The following is a 20,123-nucleotide window of genomic DNA, read 5'->3' on the forward strand; positions in this document are numbered from 1 at the left end:
CAGTCACTTTCTCTCCTTCCCTCCCTCCCTCTCTCTCTCTACCTTTCACTCTGCCTCATGCATACGAGAGTGCAGACTGCAGCAGCACCAGCAGGTTTTCCTCATCCTTGACGAGCAGACAATTCAGGGATTGTTATAAGCTAATGTGAAAGGAGTGACATTTATTTTTCTTTTTTCTGGAGGATCTTCCAAGAGTTTCCAGCTCCTAGTGCAGATAAGTGCCAGGTGGGTGTGTTTGTGGTGTGTGTGTCCAGGCTTGTGAGTTTACTGCAGAAGCATCAGCACTGCGGAGACACCATCGGCTCATCCAACACTCCCCTTCCCCCACACCCTCTTCTGGATTAACCATACGTGAATAGACTATGCTTGATTATTTCTGTTTATACGTCCTCTATATATGTGTTTATTGCCAGGCTGTTGTCTTAAATGACGTTTTTGCTTTCTATAATATGAAATTATAAAAACTTCCACATTCTCTCACCCCTTACAGGTTTACATCTGACCCCCACTTACTTGTGTTAGGACCCTCGCACAACCATTGGGACAGGTCCACTCTCACACCGGCTTGCCCCCCCCCCCCCCCCATCATCAGCTGTAGGATGACTGCGGCTCTGTGCTGACGAGGCGTCGGCGAGCAGCAGTAATGGGCGCTGCGCTGGCCGGATTCCCCACCACCCCCTCCGATACCGCTCTGCCACCCTCAGCACCGCCACCTCCGCCACGCTGCCCCCCCAGGACGGGCGCTCCCGCAAGCCCCGCCGATGGGCGAAGACACTGACGCCACCCCGACACTCAACCACCGCGGCTTCCTCCCCGACCACAACTATGTGACTGAAGGTAAGCAGACCGGAGAGTGATTGTGTGTGACAGCTACAGTATGTTTAAACATGCTGCGACTTATAGAGTGTATGTACAAGTGTTTACTAAGAAGAGCTCGACTGCCCCGTAATCGTTCTCTTAATCTGTGTTGATCGATGAAGTGCTGACAGGGCGGCAAAAAGTAGTAACAGCCTCTCTCTAATTTACAGAATTGAACTGTCTTGGCAAGTCTTCCTCTCCTTATTTGATTGTACTCTTCTTTTTTCAGTCCTTGTTTTTTAAGCTTTTGTAACTGCCCTCTTGTGTTGTGTAATGCACTGCAGGAAAGAATTGATCAGCCCTGCATGTTTGTTTTTGTAACTGCAGACCTAGAGCCCTATTTTTTGTGCTGAGCACAAGTCTAGCACACTGGTGGAGTTTTCTTTCTTTTGGTAATTTTGTAGATGCGCGCGGTTAGAAACGGGCCAACTTGCTCAGAATCTGTCGCATAACCACCTGCGCCACAATTTAGACCTGCTTGTAGCTGGTCTAAAGATGAGTCTTTACTTTCAGAAACCTAATTGTTAGGTGCTCCAATGGCATGTAAAAGAAAAGAAAAAAAACTTTGCATTGCGTAGCTTGGTCTGCCAAATTCCCAAACAGGCTAAAGTGAGGCTTGCACCTGTACGATAATCAAGATGAGCTAGTTTTTGCGTCCGAGCGAATGTGTGCGGTCTACGAAAGAGCCCCTAGTCTCTAACATCGCCTCTGTGAGACACAAGTGCACCATCTCCTCCCCAATGTAATAAAACAGGGTGTCAAATTGAATAGATAGCATATCAAATTTGAAGCAGAGGGAATATTACAGCCAGTCCAGCTGTGCACACAAACAATTTCACTTTGTTTTCTGCTCCCCCGCACCTTCTGTTAACCACAATTACAATGCTAATCTCACTTTTATGATGGATATTCCCTCCCTGTCACTTGAATTGAGTGTTCCGAGTCTGTGCTGTGAAATAATTACCTTCAGTCAGCATTAGTCAGAGGAGACCTGCAGCGCAGCCTGTTGAAGGTGTTCATTTTTGACGCGAGGCCCCCGTTGTGTTTTCTAGCAGGTTTTTTCCGGCTTTTGACCTTTTCTTTGACACATTTCCTTCGTAATACTGCCTTTGTCCGAGAGGCTACAAAGCTGCAGGAAGTCACCAGCAAGCATGCATTATTGCCATAGCAACAGTCTGTGATAAAAACATGCTGCTTTTCATGCTTGGCTGGTATGACTGACAGGTTGGCTCCGCCCACCAATAATGGCAGGATTAATTATTCTCCGCCCCTCAGACAGGCACTATTCCGGTCGAATTACTGATGAGCTCTCAGCATGGTGGCCACACACACACACATGAACACACACAAATCGCAGACAGAGATGAGAGTGCAACACATTACCCGTCGCCTGCTGACAGATAGTTGCAGGACAAGAATTAATGTCTGACAACCACTCGGTTAGCTTCTGTCACAAATATGAACAAAATGATTCATTCCCTGCCTCTTAATTCCATGTCAGCTCCCCTTCTTCCACGTTTTCCTCTGCCCGCCTCTCTCCCCATTCCCCAGCATTCTCCAAAGCGTATTGCAGCATTGCTGAAGTGGCGCGTCTGCCAAATAATTAGCCAACATTGCTGAAAGGTTGTATGTTAGTGCTGAAGGCAGATGGAATGAGATGTGTGTGAGTGGTTCTAAATGTGTGTGGGTGTGTGTGTGTATGACCATTGATTTCCACCTTTTGCCTGTGTGGCATTCTTATATTCGTGCCTGTTTGTGAGAACATCCAATGTGTCTTTGTTCACTCAGGTTGCATGAATGTGTGTGTGCGCGCGTTCATGTGAATATATAAAAGTATATCCCAAGACCTTTCCACGGGGAGTTCCATGGCCTTCAAAATCTACAAAGGAGGGGTGCTTAACCTCCCTCCACAATTCACAATTCCTCCCCTCCCCACTTCTCACCATCTCTTCTACCTTTTCTCTTTTATTCCCTTTTCGCTCTTCACTAGCTCCCTTTGTTACACAAAGCTCTAACTGGAGTAGAATTGTCTCCAGGGATGGATGAGGCTTTGCTTTTTAATACTCATGAAATATTTCTCATCCAAATATTGTGCCTTGCCTTCTGCTATTTCCCCGGGGTTTTGGGAATAACTTATTTATGATTAATTTCTTTAAAAGGCTCACGATTGTACGCTTGTCTTAGTTGTTGAACTGTTGGATCAGCCCATTAACACAACGTTGCACCTAAATGAGCTCATCTAACAGCCAAAACATTTTAGTGGATTTCAAGTGCTAAGTCATATGAAAATTAAAGGGGGATGGCAACATAAAAATGTTCATTACAGTAATATGTTCTATGTACCCCCCACTAGTCTAGACACCGCTTTCTGATTAATGTTAAGCAGCAAAATCCACCAGTTTTTATCCATCACAAGGGGCGGCCATTTTGCCACATGTTGTCGACTGAAAATTACATCACAGCTGCTCAGGGATCAGGTAACAGCCAAACTGAGCGTCAAAAAAAAAACTGATGCACCATGATTGGACGTTACCTGAGCCCTGAGCAACTGTGATGTAATTTTCAGTTGATAGCAAGTGATAAAATAGCCGTCCCATGGAATTGATAAAAATGGATGGATTTTGTTGCTTAACTCATATTCCACAAACAATTTTAATCAGAATACTGTATTTAGACTAGTGGGGCTCTATAGAGCATATTATTGTGAAAAAATGTTTTGGTTGAAAAATTAATGCTTTTCAGCAGTTCATATCACAACGAAAGGCAAGAATTTGAATTATATGTATAAGTGGAAATATTTGATTCAAGAAATGTGCCTTAGCTGGTGTTCAATATATGCATCAAACTCATTTATTTATTTATTTATTTATTTATTTACTCAATTGCAGAGAGCCGCAGGTCTTTAGAGGTAAGGCATGTATTAAAAAGGAAATCAATGTAATTTTATAAATGAATTTTTATATATATTTTTTCTTCATTGAATATTAATTAAACTATTTAGTACAATACATTTTGTACTATTATTGTTATTATTATTGTTATACACATACTGTAAGTGTTATTTCAATGGAGTGAGATCATTTACTATCAGCAAATCAATTATATTTGTACAAATAGCTACACCACCGCTGTGTTCTTCTTGATGACTTCTACTCATGGTTATATCAAATACAGTTATAAAAATAAGAGGTTGTTACATACAACATGAGGATGAGTCATCTTTTTGATCAGAGTTGCACCCAGTATTTCATTGCAAATTGGAATCTATTAAAGCAGAGGCCAACATTTGAGGAATTACGGTGGAAAATAAACCGTATTTTCCTGGTATTTAAGACGGGGTCTCCCTTGACAAATGAACTTCACTGATGTTCATTTAGCTCTATGTACTGTATGTGTGTACCCTGCATGACTTCTTCTCCTGGCAAAACCTCACCCCAAAGCACATGTCATAGATATACAGTAGTATGCTCATGAATACGTCACCTCTCTGAACTATTTGGTGAGTACTCATGGCCAAAACGTGGTAGTAACCCATACCCCACCTTAACCACTCCCCACTTCCTTCTGACCTTCCCCTTTGAAAACCCACCTCTTCTTCCTCCATCCTTGCTCCTGTTGCAGGGCTGCTCCTGGCTATAGCCTGAAGAGCTCCGCCCATCCCGTCCACCCCTCTCCACCCTGGAATCCTCCCCCAGGATGTTGAGCCCCATCCAGGTGCTGTGCTCCGACATCACTACCCTTTCTCTGGAGCCTGAGCCGTTTGCCTCTTATACTGAAGGTGTGTGTGCTCTATCCTCTTATCTCCCCAGTGGTCACATGTACAGTACGCCTTAACAGCCGCGTCACATGACCTGAGTCTGAGACATGCAAGGGTGTGTGTTTGTCGGTGGGATTATTCTGTCTGAGTCTGAACGTCGCAAATATTTCATACCTCATTTTGTCAGTCTGCATCAGTCCATTTGTGTGCCACTATTTCTGTACCAGCTATGTTATTTATTTTTTTTATCCCAGACTGTGTGACGTGCAAATGTGTGCGTGTGTGTGATTGATTTCCTTAAATAGCTTGACCAGAAGAAGCTCATTATCGGGTTTTTTCAGGCTTCCTCGCCCCAAGTCAAAGATGCACAGGATTACATTTAAGTATTTATGTCGACACTTAATCACACTTTTCAATATCATTGGGTGCTAAACTGGGTGCAAATCCCTTGGCTCCAAATCTTTTGTCTGACGAATCTGCAGTATTTTTGTTCATGACTAATTTTAGCACAGCAGTCCAAATTGTCTTAGCAAAATTAGAGTTGTTTTTCTAGCATGCTGCTTCTAATTGTTTGTGTCAATGACCATTAGGCTCACACCAGCTCTGTTCCTCTGTGTCTAAAATCCCATGCTGTGCCATCCCAGAATCACTTCTTTCCATTAATCTGCTTTTCCAACACACAAACGTGCTGTTTTTTCCCAGGTAACTCCTAAACTGCAGGGCAGGGATCAATTTAACCTCAGACAGTCATTCCCCTCCTCTTCCCAGCCCGTTTATCTCTTTTTTTTCCCTCTACTGAGTAATTTAAGTACACACAGTGGTGCACACATACACTTGGTGATACATACCGGGTGCACATGCTGCACACACATACTAGCCGACACACACAAACATTTCCTGCTGAGCGGCGTCTTGTCCTGGCTTTTAAGGAGTGTGTGTTTTTGGCTGGGCTTTAATGGTCGATGTTTTCCCAAAGCTGACATATCCGTAATTGGGACAGTGGGAAGTCTGCTCCCCTCCCTGTCCCCATTGTATCTCTTCTCATAAAAAATGAATTCCCCCCCTTATTCCACCTCCAACACCCACTCTTTTCCCCATTGATTTTCTTTTCTTAATAGTCCTCCTCATGAGGACTATAGTGAGCCTACTTTTATTACGGGGTAGCATTCCAGTCACACCCACAATAGGTGAAAATTCTCTAACGAGAGAGACCTTAAAAAAGAAAAAGAAAAAAAAGTTTAACCTCTGAAAGAGGCTAATTATTTGTCCTCTTTTGCGTGTTCCAAAAACTTGAAGACAGATTTCTTGTAAGAAAAAACACCTTGCAAGGATGATTTATTAAACAGAGAATTCTCCGGTCACGGCAACAATTTACATCACGTAAAAGGTGGAATTTAAAAAGTGCCCATGTGCCCCCTCCCTTGAGAAAGGGGGCATTTTATAGTATCGAGTTTTGGAAGTAAAACGCCCCTTCTCCTCCTACTAAGAATGAGTAGAACAGATTGGTTCTCACACAATATGTTACATAATATTATTTTCGTACACAGACTGCACCTGTGTTCATTCTTTTTAGACAAAATATACTCTCAGGATACTTTTCCCAAAACAAAATCTAGAGTGGCCGTGAGTGATGATGCGTACAGAGTCAGTGGTGTGTGTGTGTGTGGGTGTGTGCGCTCCCCCGAAGCAGAATACGCTCCCACGAAGAGAATGTGTGTGCGCAAACACTGAGAAGGAATTTTTAGACCAAACAATGTGTACCAGCTTAGGTTAAGGTCAAATTATACTGAGTTCAACACTATTTTACCTACTTCACATCTATAAAACATTTCAACATGGTTAATAAATGAAATAAAGAATTAAAAATGTTAATAATGTCTAACACCTCTCACAAGGGTTATAAAAGTTTTTCATAATGGTTTTTATTTCATTTTAAATTTTGTTTTTAAGATTTGTTTGTTTTTAGAGCAGGTTTTATTATACGCATTTTCCCACATTTGGGAGATTTTCTTATTGTTCAATGAACCCAACTATTTGGCCGTAATTCCAAAATGTATATTTGGCACAAACACAACACTGCTATCAGTGCCTGATGTGATACATTACACAAGAATAATGGAAATTGCCTCACTTGTATGCAGCCCATCTTTTGAAATCATAAATGGACTGAACTTATGTAATGATATTTACTATACAAAATGTAATAACTAAAACCAATAATCATAGACTAGTCTAAAAATGGCATAGGCCTCTGTACTGTAAAGAAAAGCAACAAAAATAAATCTAGAATCGAATCAAAGTGTAACTCTAAAATTGAAAAAGACAAATCGAATTGAGGATTTGGAGAATTGTGCCACCGCTACTCATCACCAAAAGAAACACCATAACAGTGAAGTATTGGGGTTACAACCGTATCAAACTTTTTCTGTTTTCTTTAGCTGGATCTGGGGCCTTAGACGAGGTGGAGGGAATTATGATTTATATTCCAAATACCAGTTAGTGTTGGCATAAAACTTTCAGTGTCTGATATAAAGAAAGGCAGATATCAGGAAAAGCCTACTGGAGCATCTGAACTTTAGGGCGTTCATCAGAGACACTTCAAATTGTGTCCGTTGCAACTACTGTATTTCAGCTGCTTATTTTTACAGCCCCGCTTGAAAAGAAATGAAAGAAAAATCCAGTTGAGTTGTAAAGGTTGTACTGTAGGCATTAATGGTAGAATAAGTTTTGAAATGGTTTAGTGTTGTTGCTGTTGTTGTTTTTAGTCACAAAACGCTGTCAGTGGCACAGGGGTGTGTAGACTTTTTATATACATTCCACATAAAGATCTGCGATTAAAGTATGGCCGAGTTAGGTGTTACCATGACCAACATAGCTGGGGAACATTGTTCAGACTTTGCCAAATTTCACAATACAGGCTAACTGATGAATTTGCTTCCATGCTTTTGGTTTCAATCCTGTTTGAGTGTTGTGTTGCATGTGTGGACACAGCAGTATGGTGGTGAGTCAGAATTGCCTGCTGATGCAAATGACTGTCTGTGGGAGGCCGACACAGCTTGCTTGCAACAGCACACACATCCACAGTACTGATAACCTTGCAGATATGCATAGACCATAACGCGCGTACGCACTCACGCACACAGTTTATGGTGAAGCACTTGTCTTTTCTGCACCTTGACAGTTCAAAAGTTAGAGAGATGAATGAGGTTATAAGCTGGAAAGACGCTCACAGAGAGGTTTGTCAAACAAGGGACGATGAGAAGAATGTGTGCTGCATATTTTATGCTGCTACAATTTGTGCTGTTCTTGCAGTTTTTGCTGAGCTGAGCTCTTCTGTCTGTGGAGACACGGTTGTCTGGCTCTTACACACAGGCACATTCACAGCCAGCATGCTAATAATTAGCTGCAATAAGTTTGTCTGTCTCCTGGAATTAATTAATTTGTTTGTGGGCGAAACCGAAGTGGCTCAATGATTTCACCACGCCCCTTCTTCCTGGATTGATTTAATCCCACTTCCTCCTCCGCCAGAATGCCATACACGGCTAACCGTGTCGAGTACTCGTTGGCTCAGCCTGTTACCAAGGCAACCCTGCTCATTGGAGGACACCCCCCCGCCTTCCCCGCCCACCCCCTTCCTCCGCCACCTCCGCCCAAGCCCTTCTTCCCTCTCCATCTTTCCCATTTCACCACTGCCAGCATCACCACCACCACCAGTGAGTGTACCGCCGGGCTGCGGAGTGCTGTGGGGGAGGGATGAGAGTCAGGCTTGAATATGGAGAGACGACCACAAAGATGAGAAAGGAGTGGAATGTGGAGAAAATGACAATCAGTGCACTGTCTAATGTAGAAGGAGACGTAACCCCCAGGTAGTGGCGTGTGAGAGTGTCAGAAGCAAGGCGGTGTGGCGCTTGTGTCTGGAGATGCAAAGGCAGAGAACCAATGCTTGCCCTCATCATAAATTCAGTCTCAGTCAAGGCCGCCCAAAAAATTGGCAGCGCTTCAGCTTTGAATCTCAACACTCTCAATAAATGCTCCCTCTGCGCTTTGCTTTTATTACAACCACAGCTTTTTGAGGACAGCTTTCTTTTCTGTCAAAACTCTGGACTCCTTTGTTGAAGGCACGGAAAGCTCAGCTGTGACCTATTTAAATACATTGTTGGATTATTTGGTAGCTTTGTGCTTATTTTTTTTCTTCTCTTTTTTATTACTCTAGGAGAAGCCATTTGAATTCATGTTAATGACATGGCATTGCTTTCTTTCACAGAACACGAAAATAGGCGGAGTTTCTCACTTCAAATGTTATGTTCAAGAGCGTTTTTTAAAAAGAAAGACCTATTCATCTCAATATAGCATTTGTCCTTGAAATTGCTTGAAATCAATGGCAAATTTCTATTCTTCTAATTTCTAGTTCTTGATCATAAAACAGCCCTGATATCAGTACCTCGCCTATCCCTAGTTAAAATTACACAAAAATAACAAAGTGGGGGCAGACGCACATACTAGTGCTGTATGTGGAAATGGGCTCGTCTTTTGCTTCTGTCATCAGCCTGACTTTGCAGTTTTCTAAATTTGGGCATTCAAAAATCTGCTTAAAACCGTCAGAAAACAAGGCCAAAAGTCTGTTAAGGGCACTTTTTTTTTCTGCAAAACTCTCCTTTTCCTAGTTTGTCATCCTTTCCAATGAGTCTATTAAGCATTACAAAATGTGTATAGCCCCGCTTTAACAGAAAACAGCCACCCATATAGGCAAGATAAAAACATATTTAAGCCTCAGGTGTCTCAATCAACAACTGACTACATATTCTGCATATTAAAACAACTCTGTAAAAGTCTCTAAATGCCAAGTGGAGACATTGACAAAAATATACAAATGAACACGTCAAACTATCCAGTTTGAGTGAAGGATGATTCCAAACGCTCTTCAGCTCATTGTTGTGACAAAGAGAACATTGTAATTTATTTATTTTTTAAGTGCGCTTATGATGATTACTCAAGTGACGCTACTCTTGTGGGCTTCAGCGTTTCAATGTGTGAATCATAATGACGCAAATTTGTGCCTTGTGTGTGTATTTGGGTAAATTTTGATGTGGACAAATTGGTTGTGTATGCTCAACTGATGAATCATTTTCTTGTGCTCCATGCAACACCCCCAATGAGCCACTCACTGTCCCTTCCCCCCCTCCCTTCATCATTGTCTCTCTTTCTGTCCCCGCGCAGCTGACATCATCTCCACTGTTGAGTTCAACCACACGGGAGAGCTGCTGGCCACTGGGGACAAGGGAGGCAGAGTGGTCATCTTTCAACGAGAACCCGAGGTAGACACACCATAGTACGCACACAATTAGAGTAGTTTCACCTTATCCGCATGTGGAGTGATGGCTGAAGCCTGCTCGCCCTCCAGGCAGAGTCTAGTTTGCGAAATAGATGATGCTCCTGCTGTGTGTGAGCGTGCGTCATTATAGTTTTGCAAAGTCGACACTACATGCTTCTTCAAGATGGATTTCAGTGGTGTTACACATGCTGTTTGACCAATAAAATGCCTCCCTTCTTTGTTTTTACACACATCAACCGCTTTTTTTCTGTCCACAGAGCAAAACTGAGCTGTTCTCCCAGGGAGAGTACAACGTCTACAGCACTTTCCAGAGCCATGAGCCCGAGTTTGACTACCTTAAGAGTCTGGAGATTGAGGAGAAGATCAATAAGATCCGATGGCTGCCTCAGCAGAACGCGGCACACTTCCTCCTCTCCACTAATGGTGAGTTTTGCCATTAAATCAGGTGGCAGTGAAAACAAGTTAGTAATTGTCTGGATATCGCATCACTCCAGTTTGAAAACGATTTTCCCTGAGACGTTTAACTCCAGTAGACAATATCTGAGGTCAGTGCCCCAGTGGATGTGACGAAGTGAAGAGCATTAGAGGGATAAATGGTATTAAGGTTACATTCGAATCAGAGTTACAAAACCTAAGTAGATTTTCCCTTAGATAAAGAGATTTGTTTGGTTGTGCAAGGGGATTATTTTTGCTGTGTGCCATTTTTCTATTGAATTAGAATGTGGGCTTTCTTGGATGAATCTTCATCTTTTAGATCAGAATAGCGCAGTATTGATATTTATTGATTGATGTAAAATAGAGTTGCCCTGATCTGATCACATGATCGGAAATTTGGGCCCATCGTGTCCTTTTCAGCTGATTGGTATTATCTGAAAAAGATTGGCATTTTCCCCCTCCAATTTATAACAGTAGTCTGTGCGTCTACTCTGCAGCCACGGTGTTCTGTTGTGTATGACGCCTTTGTCCCCAAATCTTGTGTTTGCATTCAGAAGAGGGAAAGAATGGCCGCAAGCTTTTTCACTTGTCGGCAGCTCGTTAAGCAAAAAGAGGCACGGAGATACGTGAGATACCGAGACGGCTGACAGTTCGTGCTAGCCTAAAGATTAAGTCTGAAAAGTATGATACCTAACCTGTTCGGCCAAATAGCTTGCTGAACAACATCGTCAAAGAGATGAAAGAGCGACAAGTTAACACATGTAATACAAGTGAAGAAAATGTGTGAATTGTGTGAAAAGTAAACTTGTGCCACACTGGTTACATTTGACAGGGCAATTACCGTAATCAATAATGTTGTTCCTAGATGAGCAGCACCCATTTAATTAAGTCAGACACACATGTAAATAGCAAAGTAAATGTTTTATTTACTATGGAAGAAATGCACCTATATATATATATATATATATATATATATATATATATATATATATATATGTGTGTGTGTAAGTTCATAAAATGTATCTCATTCTCACCCACACAGAAGTTTCCACCCCCCTTTACAAAAGCAACTAAAATAGATATGAGTGGAGATGTATAAATAAAGACTGAATAAAAAAAAAATTGAGTTATATACATACATTTGAATACATAAACAGGCACAGAAAAATAGAAGCTCATCATGAATCATACTTTTCTGTTTCATCTACCAGATAAAACCATTAAGCTGTGGAAGGTGAGTGAACGAGACAAACGTCCGGAGGGATACAACCTGAAAGATGAGGAAGGTCGCATCAAGGACATTTCCACTGTTACCTCCCTACAGGTAAGTCTGTTTGTGTGTTGTTCACCTTTGCTCATGCAGATGTGGGTAACTGATACAAAGGGTGTGTATGAGAACAGAAAGTGTGCAAACAAATATTCAGCGAACAGCAGTGTGACATCTGTGTGAATTAGTCAAATCTTTCTTGTCGCATTAACTTGTCATGGGAATGATTGTGTGGTGGTGTAGAACAACAACACACGAATTGTGTGGTAATAGAAAAGCAGCCAAATGAGCTTTTCTCCATCAAGCTTAGCACTGCAACTCCATTGCGCCATCAAACAAATGAATTTGGGCACTAGCATGAATTATTAATGCCAATGGAGGCAGACGGTTAAATATTAATTTACAATACAATAAAATAGCTTAAATGGAATCTACTGTCTGTATTGATACCATTTGTCGTCTCCTAATATGTCACCTCTGATAGCGAATGCCTCCCTCCTGGTTTTTTAGGTGCCTGTTTTGAAGCCCATGGACTTAATGGTGGAGGTGAGCCCGCGGCGGGTGTTCGCCAACGCCCACACCTATCACGTCAACTCCATCTCGGTCAACTCCGACCATGAAACCTACATGTCGGCCGATGACCTGAGGATAAACCTTTGGCATCTGGACATCACCGACCGCAGCTTCAGTATCCTTTGTTGACTTCTTGCGGAGGCAAACAGACACCGCGTAAATCGTGCGCAATATGCGGCAAACTAATGTACATGCAATGAGTGCCACTTTGCTGCACAAAGAAACACTATTGGGGGAGGGGATTATTATTCTTGGGGAGTGAAAATGTATCGTAATGAATAATTCAAAGCCTGCATAAATATTTCAGACCTTTTCTGAGCTTTATTGCAGCTCAATAGGTTACGGTATTGCCACATTCCTGACCCAGACTGGATTTATTATATTACAAATGATCTGACTGTCAAATGCATTTTCTCACAATCTATATTTATATAGCTTTTGCTTTTTTTCTCTTGTAATGATTTTAAAGATTTATGTGGGGTTTCTTGCTTCTCCATTTACATAATACTTACACTGCTTGTATTTATTATGGACTTGAGTGGATTTCTAATTAGTTTCCCAGGGACTCATTTATTGAATAAATTCAACGGATTAATGGAAGAAAGTGCAAAATCAGTCCCGCTAAGCCGACTGTTGTTTCCTTGAGCAATGCCGCCTTTTCTCTCAGACATTGTGGACATCAAGCCAGCCAACATGGAGGATCTGACAGAGGTGATCACAGCGGCGGAGTTTCACCCCCACCACTGTAACCTGTTTGTGTACAGCAGCAGCAAAGGCACCCTGCGCCTCTGTGACATGAGGGAGGCGGCGCTGTGCGACCGACACTCCAAATGTGAGTAAACCTGCTGAGATGCTCTACTGGTGTCCTAAAAATGTCAGATGAAGTACAGTCGCTTGTGAAGGACAAAGCAAATAATGTAAAGTAGCAGTACGGAACAACAGTTTTACTTTTGCTCCTGGGCTCCCCCTCCAGTTGAGAAAGTGTTTGACAAATGCCCAAACACAACATTAACAAATAGTAGGGGTGTCAAAATTAGTGCGTTAATTTTGAGTAGATTTTTTTTTTTTAAATAACGACAATTATTAACCGCCCCTTACTTGGAAAGCCTGTACTGGGGGAATTCTAATCAACCCAGCAGACAGGTCTGTATCAAAATTTTGCAGTAATAAATTTGATAATAATATATTTTTTTATTTCATAATAATATATTTGTGGAAACTGTTGTCAAGCGTGAGTGAATGAGCAGAATTTCACAAGGTACTTCTTGTTAAAGATGAGATGACTCTTAATATGAAAAGAAAAATGCTCTGAGCTTACAAATGCAATTATGCCATCTAGTGGCAGAAAAATGACCTCAACACAAATCAATATCACACCTTTTTTACAGTACAGTACAGCTTTTTAATTTTAACTTAATGTTATAAATTATTATGAAATTACTGTATCAAAGACTAAAAAATGCAGCCATATTTTGTATTTAACATTTTTCCCACTTTTAAGTTAACAAGAGTATAACATCTTTAGTTTATTGTACATTTGGATCAGATAAAAAATTTGCAATTAATCATGAGTTAACTATTGAAGTCATGCGATTAATTACTATTAAAAGTTTTAATCACCTGACACCCCTACTTTTAATTTCAGATTATCTGAGTAGCCCAGTTATCCGTTTCAAATTTTGGTATAAAACAGATGAAGTGAGTTTGAAAATGTGTGTTTTTGGTCCAAAGAGTGTTTGGATGGATTATTTATTTTCATTTTTCTGACAGTTGGTCTAGTAGTATGTGTTAAGCACCGTAATTCAATGTTGTAATTTGCTGCTCTTTGGACAAAAGTATTCAAGGATCAATTTAATCATAGTCTGTTGCTTATTGTCACCTGTGTCCATCAATTTGTCTCAATTATGCAGTGTGACCGTGCGCACATTTATCAGGTTTGTCATGTTTGCCTCGCCTCCAGTGTTTGAGGAGCCGGAGGACCCCAGCGCTCGCTCCTTCTTCTCCGAGATCATCTCCTCTGTGTCTGACGTCAAGTTTAGCCACAGCGGGCGCTACCTGCTCACCAGAGATTACCTGACTGCCAAAGTGTGGGACCTCAACATGGAGAGCAAGCCCCTGGAGACCTACCAGGTAGACTTAATATTTTTTCTTCATGTTTGACTCCAATGAAAGGGGACAAGGTGGACTATACTTTGGTCAAGGAATTTATTTTATGCAGAAATGTTGTTCCATTGCAATTTTTTTTATTTTTTCGGGTGTGCCGCAGGTGTCACATTGACATTGATATAGAAGTTTTTTTCATTATTGTGTCATGTATGCAATATAATGGGCTTATAGGACAACAAACAATCAATGACCCGGCACCAGGACCAAAAACAACAACAACAGAAGCAACCAAAACTTATGGTAGGAATAGTAGTCGATCTTGTCTTCCTTTTCAGGCTTTGGATATAAAATTTGCAATTACAAAAACATCGCAATCAAAAACCCATTGTCATGTTGGGATTGTCTGTGACGTGCAAACTTTTCAATGACGGTCCAGTTTAGAAATACTGTGCAATTTTTGGAGAAAAGAAAAAGCAGAAATTTGCACATGGGCATATTTTATACACTTTAATACAGTTGTAGTGTAAACTGTCTTTCCTCCTGTGTTTGGATTATGTAATGTGCCATCAAAATGATTTAATTAATTATTTTTTAAATATGAATGCACTGTAATCAATTTTGCTGCAGCACTTACAGTGCCTTCTTCAAATACGTCAGCTTGACTTGGAGTTTGTAGTCAAGAGCTGGCCCACGCTCTTTTTTTTTTTTTTGTTGCCTGTGATGTTCTACTGGTCATACAAGGCTCATCACATCTCTCTCTACTTGCTCCTGCAAAGGTGTTTTTCTCGAACATACTGCGTGTCGCATCAAGAATTTCAAAGTGGCCAGTTAAGTGTGAAACTAAAACACGTGCAACACGTCATATATCTGTCGCATTACAAAATGAAAAATATAAATAATAATAATAATGTGTGGTCACAGCTCTCCATGTCTGAGTGTAGGGGGGGGCACGTAAGGACGACGAGGAGCTATTTACAGTCTTGTGAAGATTAACAGGAAGAAGGGATACTTCACCCAGTGCCTGACACCTAGATCTGCAATGCAGCACAGTGGAGGAAGAGGGAGGGGAAAGAGTGCTGGGGGGGGCAAGGTGAGGAAGTGAGAGGAAGACTTTTAGGATGTAGCAGAAAAGATGAATCGAGTAAGGCACTGTACTTTAAATAATGGAACATTCATACATATGAATATCATTTCAAACCTACATGGCACAGTAACCCTCACCATAGAAAGAGACCCTATGGGACAAAAGTGTCACCGGGTTTGACGTACAGCAACAATGCAACCTCAGCTCGGGGTGATGACTGACTGCTGACTGGATGTAGAATGAGGAAAGATGGCTCAGCGCAGAGCATAGTGGCAGGAGAAAAGGTGTACATTTCAAACCCGCACACACTGCTGACACAGGCAGGTTGCATGAAAACACACAAGGGGGGGGGGGGGGGTAGAGAATTATTAGTAAACGTGCGCGGCGTGTGTCTCGATTACCGTGGCCTTGGTGTGTGATAATAGCCAGACGTTAATGACGTTTTAGATTAAAATGTACTCCCGGTACCTCATATTGCTGAGCGCAGTCTCATTAGCGATGCCTTGGGGGGAGGTTTAGTGTTACAACTGTGCACGGTTCATGTGTTTCCTCTGTGTGTGTGTCCTCCAGTTCATCATCTATGTTTAGTTTACCTGCAGCCACGTAAAGCAGATGTGCGTTCATTTTTTTGATTGGTGTGCTCCGCCCCTCCAGGTTCACGATTACCTCCGCAGCAAGTTGTGCTCCCTTTATGAAAACGACTGCATCTTCGACAAGTTTGAGTGCGCCTGGAACGGCTCGGACAGGTCTGTCTTTTCTTTTTATGAACCCATAGCCAAAGCGCATTCACTGCTTTTGTTTAAAAAATGTGTACCACAAGAAAGGTCCAGAATTTTTTTTCACTAGTTGTATTGTAAATGTTTATGAAAGAGAATTATTAACCTTACTGGGCAGGTGGCGTACAGAAGACTCAACTGTCCATCTTTGGCTAACTCTTAATTATTTTTTTTTGCTTTGACTTATGAGCAAAATTTGAGATACGTGCACTGTTTGGCAGACAGTTAACCATTAAAAAAAAAAAGTTGACTGTCAAACTAAACATGAAACAAAGAGAATCACATGTGTTAAAATAACCCCGTAATTTTACCTTAAAGTCCGCTATGCTAATGCTAGCACATATAGTTAAACAGGTTAACGAATAGCATTGGCGCCACAGTGTTAGAACCCTTTAAGCAACTATTATTTGAATACAAATGGTCAAACAACACATGATTTAAACATAATATAACAATTCTCACCGTAAGGATAATCATTGCCGATATTTGGCATTTTGACAAATATCGGCATCTTCCTTTTTATGAATCTGAAGGCCGATAAAGCTGGCATCTCACTGAGTGGTGAATGCTTGCGAACGTAGCGAATTTGGGGTTTTCATCAGGATTTGTAAGATGTTCACAGTTTTTACTTGCTCCAAAGACATTTTGAACATGTTCAGACCATTTTTTATTGTCTGCAAAGATCTTTTAAAACCTTTTACGAACCCTGACGAAACCCCCAAAATTGGCTACATTGGCATGCATTTGTTGCTCAGTGAGATACTGGGAACTTTTAATTATGTATTTATTTAAATTTCCCCTTTACTTTATGAAAGATGATGCTGACACTGGGAATGCTCGGATTTTTTTTTTTTGTGTGTATGTTGAAATTTGGGAAAACTTTATTTACAGCAAAAAACTTTAGGGAGCTATTTACTTGCTTTGTTTTTAATTTCCTTTAACACATGGTGATGACCCGGGAAGCTGTCGATTTTTTTATATTAAAATCAAAAGACAAACCTTCAAAGTGTTGAAAATTCAAAAAAAAAAAAAATTAAACAAACATGTTTAATGGCATTTCAACATAGTTATTTATTTATTTATTTATTAAATTTTGACGCTAATATTTTCTCTTTTACTGCAAATGAATATAGGCTCTAAAAAAAACTAACTCACAGGCATATATTCTTTATCCTCCATGGAACACAACTATTACTGGAGCTTACTGAGTCACAGTAGTTGTGAAACTCTTCTTTGTGTCTGCATGGCATACAGAGCAGAAGTCGTGTACACCAGAAAAAGCCGCAATTAATTAAGTTATGATGCACATACTATTTAATCCTTTACATTGATTTCAATTAAGCCGGTTGACAAGGCTAATTTATTCACAATAGTGTTGCTTTACGATCTGAGTTCAATTTGTTCAATGACCACGCTGATAACTAAAAATGCATATCTCAAATCATCGTTATCCATTGAAATGAATGGAAATGCCATTAATCTGTTACATCAAAATTAGTGGACCAATCACTGACATTTGAACGTTCAGGCTGAAACAACCTCCCCCAATTTCCCATTCATGGAACACCAAGTAAGAACTGATCACAAACCACCTCCATGAAATTCATCTCCATGAACCACTACATCATCATTCCCCACTACAATGAGTTTTCTGCCTATAACCGGATCCCTCCACTCCTCTCGTGTGTGTAGCGTGATCATGACCGGAGCCTACAACAACTTCTTCCGCATGTTCGACCGCAACACCAAGCGCGACGTGACCTTAGAAGCATCCCGGGAGAGCAGCAAACCCCGAGCCGTGCTCAAGCCGCGCAGAGTGTGCGCCGCCGGGGGCAAGCGGCGCAAGGACGACATCAGCGTGGACAGCCTGGACTTCACCAAGAAGATCCTCCACACGGCCTGGCACCCGGCGGAGAACATCATCGCCATCGCCGCCACCAACAACTTGTACATCTTTCAAGACAAACTCAACTCGGAGATGCATTCGTGAGCAGCAAGGGTAGAATGTACGCCATCGTATGCGCGGATGGGCAGGATACTTCACACAAACACGCTCAACTCCTCATCAACCTCAGACGGACGAGTGGAAGGACCTCAAGGAGGCCATGATGGGATTAAGAAGAGAAACCTCAGACTGGAGAGATGTTTACATGTCCTTCTTTTTCCACCTCATCCTCCTCTATTTATAGCCATGGACATTCTGTATTCCAACTCAAAACCCTTGTGGCTACCAGCACCAGTTATAATAAATGGGGCATTGATGTTACAGGTGTTTAACTCATTCATGGCCATTGACGGCTATAGACGTCAAAAATTCATTTGAACTATTTCTTTAAGTTTAACATTTTTTTCCCACTTTTCTTAACAAGAGTATGAAAACCTCGATTTTTTTTTATTGTATTAGAACAGCTATAACATTTGTGATTAATTGTCGAGTTAACTCGTGAAGTCATGCGATTAATTACGATTAAAAATGGTAATCGCCTGACGCCCCTAATTTTGAATAATCTTTTCTTTTTTTAAATAAAGATTATTAAAAATTTGAAAAAAATAATTACAATTATTTTTATTTTTTTTAAGAAAAGATTATTAAAATTAGGGGTGTCAGGTGATGAATTTTTTTAATTGTAATTATTCGCATGACTTTACAACTTTACTAAATTTTACATCTGTTCTAAATTTACAAAAAAAAATCTAGGTTTTCATACACTTGTTAACAAAAGTGGAAACAAATTTTAAACTAATAAAAATAGTTCAAATGAATTTATGGCGTCTATTGCCGTCAATGGCAGTGAATGAGTTGATTTAAAACCATCTCCTCCATTGTTGTTTTTTGTCCCTTCTCTGTAATGATGTAATTCTGACGACAATGACAACACGATGATGGTGATGAAACGTCCCTCTTGATCCAAGATCTCTCCGGTTCAGGAGAGACTCACATTCCTTCAGACAGAAGCAGATGTGTAGCTTCACGTGTGGACGCACACAAGTTATCTCCTCCACATGTTTGCAGATCTCACACGTTCTGCTTCTGGTCTGTGGCTGCATTTTGTGCTACTTTAATACAAAATAGCAACAACAAAAAAACAACAACTTTTATTGTTTTGTTTTTTAAATCAGCAATTAAGCAAGAATATGCTGCATGTCAAACGGATTTAGCCTACTGTAGACTGACTAACTGACTTGGCTGCCTTCTTAATCATTTAGACCCGGCTGTACAAAATGCTTACAGCACGAAGAAACCACTGATGACCGAACTCTCTTTACCTTTGCGTCTGTGGATGCTAACGCATGTTTACTGATGTTCGGCTCATACGCTTACATGTACCAGTTGGAATGAAGCTGTACGGGAATCCACCCAGTGCAAAGGAGAGCTAATACAAATGTTTTGGGTTATTGTTATACTGTAAAAGAAAATAAGGGCCTAAATGGTGTCTGTATGTATCAACCCTCTTTTCAGGCATTTGTGAGTCCCCCCCCCCCCCCCCCCAAATCCATAAAGTGACTGTGGACTCAATACAAGATGATTGCCTCCAAAGCGACAGCAGAGAGATGCTACTTTTTATCTCTTCAGCCTTCCTCACTGATTACTTTGCTAATGTGCAGAATTGTTTATTTTTGGAGAACAATTTATTCTTTTATTTCACTTTTTGAATACAAAAAAAAAATCCCGTTTTCTCCATGTGCTGACCAAACTAATGTCAATTTTTGCATATTTTTGTGCTCATGTACGTTGATGACAAACCTGTCAAACAGGCAGGAATGAGGAATTGTTTTTTTTTTGGAATAAAGATTTCAACAATTGCATCCATTGTTATATACGCTCAGGTGGGTTTGTTTCGGCGTTACTGCGGGCTAATACGCCACCTACTGTTGTTACACAGTACTTCATCAAAATATCCTATAGTAATATAACTTTATTAACCCATTCTTTA

The 20,123-nt window shown here is 40.9% G+C and overlaps 1 protein-coding gene across 2 annotated transcripts; it reads left to right on the plus strand.

Annotated features, from left to right (window-relative positions):
* The first annotated feature begins 9 nt into the window (after positions 1–9).
* On the plus strand, positions 10–19,995 carry LOC144059583 (serine/threonine-protein phosphatase 2A 55 kDa regulatory subunit B gamma isoform). 2 transcript variants are annotated; one of them, XM_077578763.1, is made up of 11 exons: positions 10–225; positions 491–837; positions 4,480–4,636; positions 9,833–9,930; positions 10,205–10,370; positions 11,594–11,706; positions 12,160–12,337; positions 12,890–13,054; positions 14,183–14,352; positions 16,067–16,158; positions 17,881–19,995. In XM_077578763.1, the coding sequence occupies exons 3-11, from the start codon at positions 4,555–4,557 to the stop codon at positions 18,176–18,178; spliced, it is 1,362 nt and encodes a 453-aa protein (XP_077434889.1). In that variant the 5' UTR covers positions 10–225; positions 491–837; positions 4,480–4,554; the 3' UTR covers positions 18,179–19,995. The 2 variants fall into 2 exon arrangements, with proteins under 2 accessions (XP_077434889.1, XP_077434890.1); XM_077578764.1 differs by lacking the exon at positions 4,480–4,636 and having other exon boundaries at positions 12–225.
* The last annotated feature ends 128 nt before the right edge of the window (positions 19,996–20,123 follow it).

The sequence above is a fragment of the Vanacampus margaritifer genome, chromosome 10, assembly GCF_051991255.1.
Source record: "Vanacampus margaritifer isolate UIUO_Vmar chromosome 10, RoL_Vmar_1.0, whole genome shotgun sequence".
Taxonomy (NCBI): Eukaryota; Metazoa; Chordata; class Actinopteri; order Syngnathiformes; family Syngnathidae; genus Vanacampus; species Vanacampus margaritifer.